The 18,156-nt window shown below is 40.7% G+C and overlaps 1 protein-coding gene across 1 annotated transcript in view; it reads right to left on the bottom strand.

Moving 5' to 3' along the window:
* efemp1 (EGF containing fibulin extracellular matrix protein 1) overlaps window positions 1–18,156 on the bottom strand; it is a 76,384-nt gene that overhangs the window by 7,530 nt on the left and 50,698 nt on the right. The window contains exons 5-10 of the mRNA XM_048270252.1: window positions 16,607–16,729; window positions 15,846–15,965; window positions 14,358–14,477; window positions 14,117–14,236; window positions 10,884–11,007; window positions 4,358–4,550 (exon numbers count right to left, since the gene is read on the bottom strand). Coding sequence (XP_048126209.1) covers window positions 4,358–4,550; window positions 10,884–11,007; window positions 14,117–14,236; window positions 14,358–14,477; window positions 15,846–15,965; window positions 16,607–16,729 — 800 coding nt within the window. The remainder of the gene's footprint in view (window positions 1–4,357; window positions 4,551–10,883; window positions 11,008–14,116; window positions 14,237–14,357; window positions 14,478–15,845; window positions 15,966–16,606; window positions 16,730–18,156) is intronic.

Genomic DNA, 18,156 nt, shown 5'->3' with positions numbered 1-18,156 from the left:
TAAATATTACAAACTTTATGTTGAAAAAGAGACTCATATGTGAGATTGCTGTTTATAGACTTCAGTTCTGCATTCAACACCATAATACCACAACAACTCATCTGCAAACTTGACAAACTGGGACTCTGGAACTGGCTACTGGACTTCCTCTGTCAGAGGCCTCAAGTAGTACGTGTTGGCAACAATACCTCAAGCAGCATCACACTGAGCACAGGGGCCCCCCAAGGCCTCGTGCTCAGTCCGCTGCTCTTCACCCTGCTGGCGATGACTGCACTGCAACCTACAGCAACAATCACATAGTGAAATTTGCTGGCGATACACACTCTGGTGGGTCTCATCACCAAGGCGTGAGACTCAATACAGGTTGGAGGTCGACCATCTGACCACGTGGTGCAGGGACAACAACCTCCTGCTGAGCGTCAGCAAGACCAAAGAGATTGTTGTTGACTTCGGAGAGGTCACACCCAACACCTGCCACTGACCATCGGCGGTGCTGTGGTGGAGAGAGCGAAAGCAGCACCAAATACCTGGGGGTGCACATCAGTGAAGACCTCTCCTGGACCACCAACACTGCATCACTGGCGAAGAGAGCTCAAGCCGCCTGTACTTCCTCTTGGAAACTCAGGCGAGCAAGTGCTCCACCAGCCATCATGACCACATTCTACCGAGGCACCATTGAGAGCATCCTCTCCAGCTGTATCGCTGTGTGGGGGCGGAAGCTGCACTGAATACAACAGGAAAGCCCTGCAGCGCATAGTGAACACAGCTGGAAGGATTATTGGTGCTTCACTCCCCTCCCTGAAGGACATTTACACCCCCACCTCACCCATAAGGCGACCAAAATTGTGAGTGATGCAAGTCACCCCCGCTCACAATCTGTTTGATCTACTGCCCTCTGGGAAGAGGTACAGAAGCCTGCGCTCCCTTTTACCAGACTCACCAACAGCTTCATACACCAAGCTGTAAGGATGCTGAACTCTCCCTCCTCTCCCCCCTCCACCCTCAGCTACATAACATCCTGGACATTGGACCCACAATGGCCGCCTGCACTACTCCACTTGCACACTTGCACACTTTACAACTTGTTGTTGTTGTCCTGAAAACACAACACTTCTGCTGCTCTTACATAACTTGCACCACTATGCCACTTTCTTTCTTACTTAGGTCAAACAGAACTATCCAAGCCTTTTATTGGCCTGACTTTGCACTAGTATTTTATTGACTGTCTATGCACAATTTCAACCAAATTTTGCTGCTCTTATTTTTTCATTATTATATGTGCCCTCTTATTTACTTATTTACTTACTTTTTTGTTTACTTGAATGTTATGTTTGTCTGTGGACTTAAATTGGTAAAATACGTCTTGTCTTCACCGTGGGATAGTGAGAAACGTAATTTCGATCTCTTTGTATGTCTGGAACATGTGAAGAAATTGACAATAAAGCTGACTTTGACTTTGACTTAACAGCAACCTTTTCCCATAGGAATGAATGGAAAACATAGCCTCCATAACGAGACCTCCCAAAATCAGAAAAATGTATTAAAATGTAGGCTAATTGACATTTGTCCTGTATATAGGCCTATATTGGCTCTTTTCCGTTATAGGCCGGGGCTGGCCCAAGGCTTTTCTCCAGTCTTAAACACCGGTGCGTGGCCTCTGTGTTGTTTCCATAAGGAGCTGTAACATCGGGGAGATTAGCTAACAATGCTATTTTTTTAAATTAATTACAAGGACATTTAAACAAATTAATTACAAGGACATTTAAACAAGTCATAACATTGTAAGAACCCGTATCCTTAATTATTTTGTAAAGTTGTTATACATATGTAGATCGTTTCTCTTCACAAAAATAAGTCACTTATGTTGCTAGGCAACCCTAAACAAATGCTACTGATCTATTTGTAGATTTCTCCCGTTTTATTGTTGCGTCGTATTCCATTCCAAAAGTCCTCGGTTCAGCCCCGATTCGGCCCTGCTCTACTCCAGGGCCGACCTGCTGCAAACGTTTCATGAGTTACACGTGAGCGCCATTGTAAGATGATTCCTGGTTTCTATTCCTGGCCTATTTCAAATCTCCCCTTTAGGGAAGGTTATTGAAAAAGTAGTTTTTAACCAGAACAGTAACTACATACATATGAATTCACTTTTTGACTAATACCAGTCAGGCATTCGTCAACATCACAGTACTGAAACTGCATTGGTTAAGGTACTAAACGACATCCGCTTAAATACTGAAACAAAACTTAATGTAGCCTAACTTATTTAACCGTCCAGAAACCAAATAAAATCATTCATATGCATACAATCCCCAATATGCGTGAATTAGGCCATTCGAAGAAGGCTGCTCCTTAGGTAGGTCTTAATAAGTTTGAGTTTGGAAAAAGATCGCTTAGCTGTTGCCACAGTCACAGGCAATGTCAGAAACAACATGAGTACACACTTCCCCGAATGTGGATGTTACACTGTCATAATCTACCACCAGCATTTTGGCAAGTTGAAAAATAGATGACTTCTGTGAAATCTCTACTTTAAAGCAAGACGTGAATGAGAGGAGTTGTGTTGGGAATGTCGATGCAATGCCCCTGCTATAATGGTCTGACAAACGTCTTGCCTTTTCAAGCAGTTCATCATCACCTGCGAGTTGAAGGGTCATAGGACGTAAAGACTCAAACACAAGACAAGTTTCCCGCATACTTGCAAATCTTTGGGAGAGCTGACTGATTATGATGTCCAGAGTTGCATTAAATACCTGCACTTTGAAGTATCTATCTGCATCGGTTAAGCGCTCATCTTCCGATAGATCGTCAAAGTGATGCTTCACTCTCCGTGCTCTAACATTCTAAAGTTCTAAAAAAAAAAAAAAAAAAGACAGAGGCAGGGCGGGGGTAGCGACGGGCCCCGGGAGGTCACAGGCCCTGGTGCGACTGCACTTGCTGCACCTACTAAAGTTACGCCACTGCTGGTACTACTAGATCTGAGTGCAGCCTTCAACACAGTTGATCATAAGATGCTGGTCATAAAACTCCCCCTGGTACCCTGATTTGCATTTGTATAGCTCACAGCATTTTCATTTACATGTTAAAGCCTCCCCTAGAATTAGGAGGAGGGGGGTCATGGGGGGACTGCCAAGCAAGGCCCACGACAATTTCCAACAATTCACGGCAGTTTTTGCTGTTGCCTGCAAATTGCCGCGTGCAGTCGTTTACCTGAACTTCCACGACAATCTACAGTGCCGCATTCTGATGAAAATCCCACTTTTCATGCAGTGTCAACAGACTAGAAAACTGTGTCGGACTGTCAGGAAATGTCCTTAAAGGAGAATTCCGGTGTAATATTGACCTAAAGTGTATTGAAACATGATACCGAGGGTGAACGTATGTCTCATAGCCCATCTCGGCTTGTCCCCTGCACTCCAAAATCTGGCGCTAGTTAGCCGATGCTACCAACAGCTTTTTCAATAGTGATGCTTCACGAAGTTTAGCGTTTCCAGCCATCTTGAATTTAGTCACGATAAGTCGAGCAACAAGTAAGAATGAACAGGTATGATAAGGGATCAGATTCCAAAAATAATTCAGTGGAAATGCATGGATTCCAGTTTCTTCCAGTAGCAGCAACTGGAATCCATGCATTTCCACTGAATTATTTTTGGAATCTGTGGGGGTGCCTTGCTCAAGGGCGCTTCAGCCGTGCCTACTGGTCGGGGTTTGAACCAGCAACCCTCCGGTTGCAAGTCTGAAGCGCTAACCAGTAGGCCACGGCTGCCCTGTCCACTGTTGGAACAAGCTACCAATAGAAGTAAAATCTGCCCCAACTGTAACTTTTTTTTAAAAAGAAACTAAAAACCCATTGATTTTCTATTGCTTTTAATTAATCCTATTTTACTCTTGTTTTAGTCTTGTCTTATTCTTATTTTATTCTTGTTTTATCCAGTTGTTACTTGGATGTGTTACTTGATATATATATATATATATATACACATTTCATGTTATGTTATTTTATTTATTTAAAAGCACTTTGAATTGACCTCTGTGTATGATACTGTGCTATACAAATAAATTTGACTTTGTCTTTTACTATGCTCGGTTGATAAATGAGGGCCAATGTACCTTACCAAAAAGCATCAAACATAGTGTTCTACCCACTGAACTATCACACGTGTATTACGGTGCTGGACCAAACTAAAATTAGTCACTAAGTAGAGCTACTGTAACTGTATGATATCCAGTGAATTCCTATAAGCATACATTTTTCCATGGCTTAACAGCATTCTAATAAACAGGAGGCCTTTATGTGACTGACAGACTTTAACACTTGAACTGCTGGGACTCATTTCTGAGGTTTTAAGTCCATACTTACTCTGAGGAAAAACTCCCCTCCTTCATTTCCAGATTTGATCCTGAAGGTGTTGTGTGTGTTGGGGTAGATGTTAGTGGCCTGGATCTGGAAGATGTCGGCTGGTACAGAGCGGTCTGAGTAGATGTTCATGTACTTGTATACAATGGATTGGGCGATGCCGCGGCACACACTTGAGGATGGGCATACACATCGACTGAGGAGAAAAACAAAGTAATTGCCTCATATCAGGCTGGTTAATATTTTATAGGCTAGTTTTGATTAGACTAAATGCTCTGCATCATCTGCTATCAAAGTCCACTTAACGTATTCCACATCAGTTGTTGGTATAGGTCAATGATTTGGTGTCCGTTAAACATGCTGTATAGAATTGTGGCTAAAATTGTTGACACCCTTCCAAGAAAACCCCTCAATTTTTCTTTGAAATAATTTGAAAATTACAAAAGTTAAAGTGTAACTCTGAAGTAAAAACGACCTATGGTCTATTTACAGTAACTTACAGTGATGCTAACAGGGCAATCCCATGGCTTCCTGGTTTGGTATCGTCAAATCAGCGGGCTTGTTCGCAGATCTGGCTAGACGTGAGGCATATTTGTATTGAAATATTCAGCCAGATCTGCGCAGCACTGCAAGATCGAACGTGCCCGCTAATTTGACGTTACCGTATCAGGAAGCCATGGAATTTTCTCCTACAGATACAGGTCTTGTTATAACTTCTCTGTACATAATTTCAAAGTTTTCAATACTTCGGTTTGTCTGTAGAAACCCTCACCACACTACCACAGAAGTGTAATTATATTTTAAGCATTGTTAGTGGTCTAAAATAGCAATGTGGCACCTTGCCCGGTTAGCATCAGCACAGTATAAACCCATTCAGTGATAATGCAAATAAACAGTCTTGCTCAAAACGCCACCGATTAACATAATTAATCAATCAAAAGTTTGGAGTTATTTACTACCGTAAATAGACCCTAGGTTGTTTTTACTCCAGAGTTACACTTTAATTAGCATTCATCACTTTTTGCATGTTAGACTTTCAATTTTGACTCTTCCTGAGCAAACTTCTGCAGCCATTTCAGCTTTAACGCTTCCACAGACTGCATGTTTAAACTCTTTCCAGAGATGTTGAATGGGATTTAGGTCTGGACTAGGTCTTATCATGTGTTTGTAACGGAGGCGAACTGAGCTAGCGTGCTAGTTGCCCATGTAAATCCTCACACCCCTAACCTTAAAGTGGAAATGAAGCAGTCAAATAAAACAGATGTCTATAGCACTAGTTAAATATTTAAATATACCATAAATACAAATAAAGTCAGAAATATGACCCGTTATTTAGAATCAAGCACAAACAAGTTGCATTCATTTCAGCTGTGGGCCGCCATCTTTGTTTTCAGAAAATGATGACATCACAAGAATGGTTGGTACAACATTCTATGCTGTTTACATAGCGGCTGTCATAGACTCACAGTTAGCTTACTGCCTCAACAAAATGGATATGGACGAATGGGATAGACCCACCAATGAGGACAGGCATCCAATTGCCTATACTTTTGAGCCAGTAAGAACAGTGGGACTTTTAGTGCCCCCCACAGAGCCTGACTATGGAGGAGAAATAGATGATCGAGAGAGAGGTGTATCTGAGCGCACAGAAAACAATCGGTGGTGCTTATGTGGAGGTTGTGTCCCTATGTTCACTGACATGGCACACATGGAGAGTGTCTGCTGCCAGGAAATTAACCTGGGACATCTCATCCAAAATAACAGATATACAGTATCACGTCCAAATGCTGTCATTAAAGCGAGATGCTGGAGATCGCAATGCGCTCGCTGAGGGAAATCCGAGCCGAAACACTGGAACGCCCAATAAACAGAAGTTAACCAACTAACACACTCTTGATAGGTTGTGCGGAGGGAGTAGGCTAGGGGACTACACTGATCACCTGAGACTACACTCATTTCTGCAATGTATTATCATCGTAGAAGCTGCGATACAGTACTAGCATAGCATAACATAACAAGCACATACTGTAACTAGCATAAATGAACCCTAAAATCTATGGTTGCTACAAGCGGCACATCCGTGCATTTATTTACTTAAAGTGAACAGCATGTTATTTTATGTCAGCTTACATAAACAAATCAAAACTCAGACGCCTAGCCTACAGTCCAGTAAACAACGTCTACCCACAAAACCATGCCTGTCACAATCACAGACCTAGGCTACTACAGAGTAGCCTACAAGTCAGACGTAGGCTAGCGTAGAAGCTACCCACAACAGGTTCTCACCAGGTTCGCAAGTCTCTGCAAATAGTTTCCACTACTATTTGAGCGAAACAAATGCAATCATCGATACTACTCAATCACAAAAAGAAACCTCTACTGATACTAAATGATAGGCTATAAAAACCTGATACTAAATGATAGGCTATAAAACTGTACTTTTTTATGTGTGTGTCGGTTTGTTGTGCGGCCCACCGGCCAATTTTCAAAACCCAATGTGGCCCTTGAGGCAAAAAGTTAAGGTGACCACCCCTGGATTAAGGTGACCATTACATTCCTATTTTTTGCTCTTTCCAGTTTACTAACAGGAGTGTCACAAATGTAGTCACAGTCAAGCTACCCGTGGCTGACTGTTTAACTAAGTTCGTTAAGCTTAACTTTACATGTCATAACATCAACTAAACACCTTAATTGTATCACTTGTAAAATGAACGTATTTCAACAAGGCTATGTATACTGAAGTTCCACAGTTAGCTAGCTAGCAAGCTTACCATTGTACATTGGAGATTATGGTGAGTGTTAGCTACAAGCTAAATTCATCCTTAACATTGGGGTATTGGAAACAAATTAGGTTGTTAATGTACATAGTTTCGGCATGAGTCAGTTACATACATATTTCTTCATAACCGTTGTGTTAGTAAAAGGATTGAATGTCCTGTGAATTAATAACTAGATGTAACGTGTGACTACTAGCTGTATTTCCCATTGGAATCAATGATATAATGCTTGCTTGCTTTCCACTAAAGGGGTGTGATGCAGAAAAAATTCTCTTTATGACGATGCGCTGTTAGTATGTATGCATTCAGAGGGTGTCATGCTGATCCTACCCTTCAAATTCCATGCAGTTTTGAACCTGTCAGTCAAAGATACCTGCGATTACAATGCCTCGTTTTTGCTTTTTCATTTTCAATTAGGTGGCACTATACATCAAATCAATTAGGTGGCGCTATTCATCAAATGAGTGTCCCCTGGAGACCAACATACATAAAAAATGTATCATCCTAGGCCCTATGATTCACGTGCTATTCACAGAAAAAACGGCCATCTGCAGGCCAGTTGGTGTACAGTGACTAAATGTACACATAAATGAATTTATTGTATGGCCCCCCATGAACGGAATTCCCAAAACTTTGGCATGCATTCAGAGGGTGTCATACTGATCCTACACTTTCAATTTCGTGCCGTTTTGACCATGTCAGCCAGGGATACCTGCAATTACAACACCTCATTTTTGCTTTTTCAATTTGAACTAGGTGTCACTATACATCAAATGAGTGGTTATGGGATGGGTTGATATGGCCCCTTAAGACCAACATACAAAAAAATGTGGTCCTCCTAGGCCCTACGGTAACGGATCAAAACGAAAAACAATGGTTCCGTGTCATCCTTGTGGGGCTAAATGCCCACCAAGTTTCATGCACCGTGGTCTTTCAGTGTCCCGGGAATCGTTGACACAAAATTACTGAAGAAAAACGAACATGCTCCTGGGAGCTCTCGCAAAACTCCCACTTCAAGGTGGGAATCTCCAGTTCAGGTGTAACATAACCCCAACCCCTTGACTCTAGATTTCTCCCACTTCCCAGTTGCTTTTGCTCCACTGTTTGTTCCTTAACCATACTTGGGTGCTTTTAGCTGTGTGTTTTGGATCATCATACTTTTGGGGGACCCATGACCTGCGATTGAGACTGAGCTCCCTGACACTGGGCGGTATGTTTCACTCCAGAATGCCTTCAAGTCTTAAGATTTCATAGTACCCTGAACAGATTCAAGGCACTGCGGGCCAGATAAAGCAAAGCAGCATGAAAACATCCTCAAATTTTCAAAATGTGTGGTGTTCTTTTCTTGGAAATGTTAATTTTGTTGTTTGTGAGCATAGAGCTGATGTGACTTTTGTCTTATCAGTCCAAAGGACATTTCTCCAAAATGATTGTGACTTAACCATATGCATTTTTAGTGGGCTTTTTTTAGTTTATTCTTTCAATAGTAGAACCCAGAGATGGGACAAAGTCACTGTTTGGCAAGTAAATAAAGTCTTAGTGCTGATGTCCAAGTCAAGTCCCAAGTCAAGACAGAGATGTCTCAAGTAAGTCCAAGTCAAGTCTTACCCAAGCCAAGTCAAGTCCAAGTCCAAGTCCAAGTCTTAAACCAGTCACTGTTGTATTAAGCAACCGCATATTAATATGTCATCAATCAAGCTTTCAATATCATCCTCATCAATATTTCATACTTTACAATTTGAAAAGTTTTAAAACACTTATAATCACGATCCCAAAGGCAAATGTCACAAAGGTCAGTTCGTTCACCGCTCTCAGGCCTCGAACCCGCCACCTCAACACACACCAGCATGGGAATCGAACGCTCTAATCACTGAGCTAAAAGCCCAGGCTTCCAACTCAGCGGTTAGAAGCGTGTGTCTGAGTTAGGGAGTGAAGTGTGTAGATGACTATTTTGGATGCGTGAGTGAATTATTTTTTCAACATGTCATAATGTTTCCATTCATCATATTAAAAATGTATATTTCAATAATTATTGTTTTTTGTTGGCAAATTGGGCAATAGCAAACTAGAATACAATAGGCCTACACACAACAAAAATGAGCAGGGATAGGAATAACAGGGGAACTGTCATGTTAGACTGTCATGTTAAATTTGTTAATTTGAGATGATCAAATTAACAGTAATCCTCCTTGCTAAGCAATGAAATGTGTATTTTGGAGGCAATCCGTGGTGTGATTGACTTTATAGCCCATTAATTGCGTTAGTTGTGCGCTATTCCCCACTCCAGTAGGGAGACGTGTAGCTATCCCCTGCCCCCTCCTCCTCCTTCTAACCTCTGAAAACCGTTTGGCAAAAATGAAAGCTAACAAATACTCTGATGTTTTCCCTGCAAGTGTGCATATCGCCCATATCAGGATGCACCACCATAGTTATTTCTGAATCCTTTGCACTGCACTCAAATTACTCACAAATTAATCCCAACCTTCATGTCACTCCTGTCCAAGTAGCCTTCAGATAGCCTACATGTTATACAGGAGTTTGAAAGACATGCATGCAGGAGTTAGCCTAACAAATACCTACCTATGCATTCCAACAAGCATTTTAATGTCAGAAAGGCCTACTCAACACCAGGTGAATAAACAGTTTTTTACCTTCACATATCTTGTATTTTATTTAGCAAAAACACAACGCTGATATGGGTGTAAGTTTGAAATGCCATGAGTCATTGATGATGATTCTGTGATAGTTTCGGTTAGCTCCGTGGAGCAAATTAAATTGTTTAGGCTATCCTTTATAACAAACCACATCACAGGATCAGAGTATCGATCCCAATATCACAGGATCTACCTAGTCAGACGACAAATGGGAGAATGTTCAGTGATGCTCATCCCTTTTCCGTTCTCATACTAGATAAGAGACCCTGCATTCCATGCAAAATAAGGCTGCGTTGCAGATGTAACGTTAACAGTGAACTTGAGGCTGCTGAAGTTGGTATGGGGAGAAAATAGTTATATAGTTATAAGATACAAACAATTTTACCCATGCCGCAGTCCAAGTCCAAGTCGAGCTGCAAGTCATTTCTAATTTTGTCAAGTTGAGTCTGAAGTCATCAAAATCGTGACTGAGTCTGACTCGAGTCGTGTGATCAGACACTGATGTACCTTGAACTTGGAGTTCACCTTGGAAGTTTTCTTTGGCTCTTTGCCTTCTAATTTGCCTTCTCCTTCTGTTCAGTAATCTGGAGTAAATTGTCCTTTACCAGAACATCAAACTGCTTGCAGATATTCTGATAGCCTTTATCTTTAATAATCTATGCTAGTCTATCCTTTTCTTTCTGATTTTCTTTCTAATTCTTTCCTTTGATTTATCTGGTCCATGTTCATTTAGGTGCACACCAAACTGCAGAGTGACTACTTTTCTCCATTTAAATAGGCTGAAAGACTGAATACAATATAAAATACATCTGTACTAATAATTAAGGTGAAACCATTAACCGTTTTAAGCATCACTATGACAAATTTATTTCACACAGTTTTTTATCCCTTTTCAAACTTCCTTTTCTTTATTCCTTGCTCTCTTTGCTTGGTATTACATACCAAATGCACACAGCTTTGTAAATGAAAATAAACATCCTTTTAATAATCTGTAGGGATACCAACAAATTCAGCCACAAATGTATTGGTAAGATTTTGAAATTGACATAACAAAAAGGACACTTGTGGGCACTGTGGAATACACTGGGGAGGACTTACCTTTCTGAGGTCCTCACATACGGCTCCTGGCAAGGATTTCTGGGGTAGCAACGGAAGCCTCCATAGTAATTCCAACACATCTCATCCTCTGTGCAAGTATGACCTGTTTCACACTCATTGATGTCTGTGGGATGGTCAGAAAAGAAGAGACACTCACATTAAGTACGTTTACATGGACATTAATATTCTGATATTAACCAGGTTAAGACAATATTCAAAATAAGAAAACCGCAATAAGCTCATATTCAGAACTAGAATGCATTTCAGAGGAATTGCGAAAGTGTGCTTGCTCAGGTGCAATTCACCACTGGGAGCAGATAATGAAATATGGCGCGTTGGACTAGACTTGATCCAAGAAATCCTTTTTTAAAAATCGGGCGTACAGGTCAAAGTGCATTAACGTACATCCGAAACACCAAAACACATTTTTGCTAGTTGTGGCGAGCCCTAGGTCAAAGGGCACCAAATTATATGTAACCTCACAATGGAGTCCCGAGTCCCTGTACCAAGTTTTGTTTTGAGAAATGAGAGTGTTGCTTAGATGTGAGCTAACTTCCTTTAACTCTAGCACCTCCCTAGTGGTCGAATGTCACCAAATTTATTGTGTGTCCTCGGGATGGGGTCCCAAGTCCATGTACCAAGTTTGGTTTCTATATGTGAAAGCGTTGCTGAGATATGTATGAGTTTTTCCTCGCCCCTGTCACTCATGGGCTCTCTCTGAATGTTTTACACTCTGTAAAACGCCGTGAGACATGTGTAATGTTTTGGCGCTCTATAAGTGAAATTAAATTGAAATTGAATTGAAATATGAGCCTACTTTCTGTGGTTATAGGGCCCCCCTAGTGGTCAAAAGACACCAAATTTATTGTGCATCCTCAGGATGGGGTCCTGAGTCCATGTACAAAGTTTGGTTTCTATACATGAAAGCATTGCTGAGATATGAACTCATTTCCTGCTTGGCGGCTTCACGACCGATTTTGATTGGCTGTGATGGGTAAACGCTTTCAAAAATCAAAAATCCTTTCTGCAACTTTTGTGAGGCATAAAATTTGTGACCTGTGAAAATTTAGTTTCGCTTTCACTAAAATCAAAAATATGGCTGAAATCCACCGAGGTCCAAATTGACGAAATAGGCTTGATCCAAGGATTCTAGCAGTACCTCATCTTTTTTAAATCTGGCCTATGGGTCAAAAGTTACATGCATGAACGCAATGTCCAAAACCCCTTAGCTAATTGCAGCGCTCCCTAGGGGTCAAACCAGATTTCTTTTGCATCCTCACATCCACCTTCCTGAGATATTACCTACTTCCTGTTTGCCGGCTATGCCGCCAATTTCGTTTGGCTGTGACTGGCAAACGCTTCCAAAAATCAAAAATCCTTCTTGTAACTTTTGTGAGGCTTGGTCCAAGGATCATGTACCGCTTGCGTGACGGATATCAATAAGTGCTGCTTTCAGCACACTTAATAAGCAATAACCGAGGTAAGCTATGGAGTATTCCAATCTTACTCGCAATACTGAGGTACGTTCTAGACATGTAAACACCTTATTCGCAATGACATTCTATTGGAATATTCACAGTATTTCGCGACAATTAAGCACAACATTATGGCAAATAACAACAAACAGTTTGACAGCACATGGTATGTCTTATGTCGCGGCCTACTGGCAGCAAAGTTTTTAAAGTTATTTATAAAGGAGCTTCAGAAAAGATGTCGGGAATGAAGAAGAAGGTAGGCTACATTTTGGGGCGAGGAGGAAACATGTAAGACAGCATAGTAGCAACATAAGTGACAGTATAGCTTAGGTAGTGATAAGGTTACTATGGAAACATTCAGGGAAGGAACGTTTAGAACTTTGACAAAGTCATTATTATTAATCAGAATATGCTGCGTCACATGTAAACAGGAATATGAATGGAATATTCTGTTAACGACTCATGTAAACACCATATTCGCAATATTCTAATCTTATTCTAAATAAGGTCAATACTCGGAATATGAATGTCCATGTAAATATACTCTATAATTAGCTTTCCGCTATACAACACAGCTTGGAATAGCCTGTTTCCTTGTGACCACTTAGATCAGAGGTTCTCAAAGTTTTGATTGGTGAGGGCCAATTCAGGAACCCTACATTAACTGAGGGCCGCCAAAGAAGCGGGGAGAAAAAAAAAAAAAAAAAACCTGGAAAAAAAATCCCATTTGTAATCATTTTAATGACCAAGTTGCATCTCTACAGTTTATATTTATTGCATTAGATAATAAATGTAAGCTATCCATTGAAAATGGAAGATAAATGTATGAGGAACAATGAAAATGCTAGCTAGTAGACAAATTGCTAACAATTTGTGTTCCATGAAATCCACAATGCTTGGCTTTTCTTGTGTTGTCATGCAGTCTTTGGATGCACTACAAATTCTGTGAAATTCTTCTGTCTTTAGAGGACACAATTTCTGCTTAGACCCTGACATTCCCACTAGTGGATATAATACTATTAAACATGGATTCTTATTTGGATAAAGTATACATGGGATTGTTCAAAAAAGTTGACAGAACTCTGACAATTAATTTATCATTTATGTCCACAAAGCAGGAGTAGGCAAGAAGATAGAACTTGATGTACAGTAAGCTCTGGAAGAACAAGAACATTTTAGCAAGAAATACTTGTAGGATTGCTGAAAAAGCAAATAAAAGCTCCCCAAAAAACCCTCAATAAGATTTGGCAGATTCTGAGGGGGTGGTGGTCTATTCTACTGATGATCTTTATGGAAGAAATCTTCCCTACAGTACGTCCTCACCACAGTGTTAAAAGCTTGCAAGAAACATCTGATCAAGTCTGCTGCATTTTGTAATCAGGTGCTGTGGTCTGTAGTTAAAATGGAGCGTTTTGGCCACAATGAGCACAGGTATATTTGGAGGGGGTGTTTCTAAGTTCTGACCATGCAGGTTTCCCAAACTTTTTGTTATTTTAAAACTGTAAATAGGGAACATTTTGTACAAATACATTTATCTTACTTAAAATATCAAAAGAAACGTCTCATTTTTAACTTTATGGAAATCAGATCATCAGGTTAGCTATACTTGTCTTTTGACCAATGGTTCCAAATATTTGCATGCCACTATATCTGGGTGGCTGACTGATTAGATTCTACACGGTAAGAAGGGGACTGTTGGGCTGGGTTCAGTGGAGAGTGATTGAGCACAATGGGCATATATTTTAGGGAACACAATACCTTGGCACATTCTTGTTCCCTGCAGCTGATATCCATCCGGGCAGGTGCAGGAATATCCGCCTGGGCTATTGAGGCACAAATACTGACACATGTAGCTGGAGAAGGCACACTCGTCAATGTCTGGAAAGGAAGAGAAGTGAACAAACACATACACATGCATAAAGCACAAATATAAATATTACATAAAAAAACAACATAAACAGTATATATGCATGAAAATGTCAAGTCAAGAATTATATACCTGCACAGTTGGCAGAGTCTGTTGCCAGCTCATAGCCCTGATTACACTGGCATATGAATGAGCCCATGAGATTGTAGCATTGGTGCTCACAGGGATTATCAGCCTCACACTCATCAACATCTGAAACACATGGATTCAACAATTATTTTTTTCTAAATTGGAGTACATCAGAATTTATATTATGTATAGTTTGCACCAAGCTTTAACATTTCCACTTTTTGGTGGGTATACTACCAAGAACATGATGATCATTCATACATTGGTAATGAGCCTTGCAAAAATGTGTCGTTTCCTATCATTTGTATTTAAAATGCTGTCAGGGAAAGACTATTTAACCAATATACAAATTGCAGCAGAATCACAATGTTCTTGATTATGGTCTCTCCTACTATTAAATAACACTTTTGCACATTGAATAATGTGGCCTATGCTGATGGGCCTGATCCATTGTGCTTTATATCAACGGTTTAGGCTGATGGTCATGGTGCAATGGTCGGGTAGGGGATATTTTCTTGGCACACTTTAGGCATCTTATTACCAATTGAGTATCGTTAAAATTGTTGTTGTTGACCATGTTCATACTTTTATGACCACAGTATACCCATCTTCTGATGGCTACTTCCAGCAGGATAACGCACAATGTCACAAAGCCTGAATTATCTCAAATTGGTTTCTTAAATAAGACAATGAGTTCACTGTACTCAAATGGCCACCACAGTCACCAGATCTCAATCTAATAGAGCACTTTTGGGATGTGGTGGAACAGGAGATTCGCATCATGAACATCCAGCCGACAAATGTGCAGCAATTGCATGATGCTATTATGTGAATATGGACCAAAATTTGAGGAATGTTTCTAATACCTTGTTCGATCTAACCAAAAAAGTTCTGAATGCATATATATATATATATATATATATATATATATATATATATATATATATATATATATATAACTAGCATTTTTCTTTGCCCTTTTAAATTAGGCTGTCAGCAAATACCAGAGGGTGTTTTTGAATCTGAACAGGAAGGGAACATGCCTGGACAATGAGTTTCACAGTGTAAACAATAGTAGTCTACCTACATCTACGCTAATAAGAGCAAAATGATTGCAATGCAGTTTCACTCAGAATGGTGTGATTGAGAAATCCCAAAGAAGGATGGGGACCAGGACACAGATGTCTACTGGGAGTAAACAAACCATATAAAACCCACTGACAACTTCAACACTGCTCTTGTGAGTTGATTGTGACCAGCTGCTCCTGTTCTCAACAGGATGCATGACCAGAGCAGTCAAATGAGACCACTGGCAGGAATAAAAAGGCTGATGTATTGAAATAAACACATACTGTACACAAACACACACAAGTGTGCTGACATATCAACACACAGGCAAACACACACAAATAGAAACCATCCTGTGACAAACTATTAGGAAGATCTTCTGGGGATGCAGCTGTATACAACAGGATAAGCCAGACCACTCACCCACACAGCTGTGGTTGTTGCTGGACAGCTTATAGCCAATGTCACACTGACAGTAGTAGGAGCCAACAGTGTTGACACATCTGTGCATGCAGTAGTGGGATATGAGACACTCATCTCTATCTGCAGGAAAATGCGAACACAAACGCATACACACACTCACATCAATACACAAAGGAAAACAATATGTCCTTGGTTAACCTTTGACGATTTTAAAAAACAAGTGGCTGATAGCAGCCTAAGTGTGGAGGCAACAAAACGGCATTATAATGCTACTCCAAATGAAAGCACTTTGTAAGACAATTTAGTACTGTGATACTTTACTGATGAGCCCAAGCTCATGTAAACCATACATGAAGGTGTTCAATAAAACAGAACTTAGATGTCCTTTGATGATTTTTAAAACTTACATTGTCAGCTAAACTACTGACTCAACTCTTTGTCAAAATTCTATAGTGACTTTATATTTTATAAAATATATGTTTTGGTTGATTGATAGTTGATAGTGATCAGTTGTTTGTGGTTAGACAAAGTTGTTTGAGAAATGCAGTCCAAAAGGGGTTTATTTCTTTCTATAGAGCCCAATTAACCAATACAATACAAACTAAGAAAATAGACATGTTGATCATTTTGGACAGTAAAATAAGAACTTCTTTTGCCTTCTTAAAAAGACAAAACCTCAAAAAAGTTTTAAGAGTGGATAATATTGAGACTAGAATACCGATTTCTGAGCTTTGAAGGGAGGAAGTATTCAACATACACACCCACACATTGGTCCCCACTCTTTTGGTATCCCGGCTGGCACTGACAACTGAAGGAGCCTCTGGTGTTGTAGCAGGTCTGATCTGCACTGCAGGTGTGGGAGCCAGTTGTACATTCATCAATATCTGAAATGATACAGGGTCAACTTATTCATTGTGGTTCCAAATGATTCCCTTCACCAATCTCTAAAATCTAAATCTAAGTTGGATTGCATCATGAAAGTCTATAACTAAAGACTAAGCTATACTAAGTTAACAACTTGACTAGCGTGTACAAAGAACCAAAGAAGAACAAAAACATAGGACTTTCTATTCTAGTTTTTCTTGCTATCTGATCCACATATCTGCAATAGCCACCATAGTGTGGAGACAAGATACAGATCAAGACTGGTTGACTCTTCTCCAAAAGCCTACTGTGGTGTGCACATGCTGGGCAGGCAATTAGGACTGACTACATCCTTTCCAGAGACTGTGGAGTTAAGTAGGAAACATGTCTCACAAGAAACATCCGCTAACCACCTCGGCTGTACTATATGCCTTTTTAATTTTCTCTATATGATTCTGCAGACTCCACCAGCCATTTTAACCGTCCTCCCTTCAATTTGACAGGGAGTGTGTGCAATGTGCATGCAAAGTATGGCAGATGTGAATGCCAACCTTGCATTTATTTGCAGAGTCCAGGAGAGACAGAGAACTACCTCTCAGAATAGTAAAGTATTTTTTACAAAACCTGTGACATTTTAAACTCCACTGATTTTAACACATATGTCAATGTTGCTAACTCGTAGAACAGAATAAAGTTACACTTACTTTCAACCAACTGCAGTTACTCTCTACCTCCAACTCTATGAACAATGCTTAGTTTGAATTGAAAATGGTACAAGTTGAGGGACTCTACCAGGCCTCATGACTAATGAACACGTATGGTATCGTAAACCTTCATATGAGCCGGCATGGCAAGTGTAGCAGCAACAAAAGGCTTTAAAAATAAACATGTATCTCAGTCAGGCTTTCCCACTGCGCTGCTGCAGCCAGCCTCTCTGGCTTGTTGCTCATGGCAGCATGGTGAGGCAAGCGCACTCACACAACGTGAGGATTATGTCACTCTGGCTGCATGCCCCACCTGGAGCCTGTAGTCTGAGTAAACAAGTGCAGAGGCCCCCAGCTCCACTTCCACATTACAAACCTGGGCTGACCTCTCGCTTGGCGAGAGAAAGGGCCGCTGGTAGGGAAGCAGGCCCCACAGAGCAGGCCCCCGTGGGAATGTGTGCGGAAAAAGTGAAGAGGACACTCCCTGACTATCTCTCTTTCCCTCCCTCCCTCTCTCTCTCTCTCTCTCTTTCCCTCCCTCCCTCTCTCTCTCTCTCTTTCCCTCCCTCCCTCTTGCTCTCTCTCTCTCTCTCTTTCCCTCCCTCCCTCTCTTTCTCTTTCTCTCCCTCTCTCTCTCTCTTTCCCTCTAGCATTGACTTAACTTCTACCACACATTCTTCCTTGTCTCCTTCAGAATATAGTCCCTTACCTAATGGTGATGTTGATTTCAAGATCATCCATAT

Source organism: Alosa alosa, chromosome 18 (assembly GCF_017589495.1).
Source record: "Alosa alosa isolate M-15738 ecotype Scorff River chromosome 18, AALO_Geno_1.1, whole genome shotgun sequence".
NCBI classification, from domain to species: domain Eukaryota; kingdom Metazoa; phylum Chordata; class Actinopteri; order Clupeiformes; family Clupeidae; genus Alosa; species Alosa alosa.
Note: the sequence above shows the minus strand (reverse complement) of the source record. Positions and strands in the feature narration are given on the sequence as shown.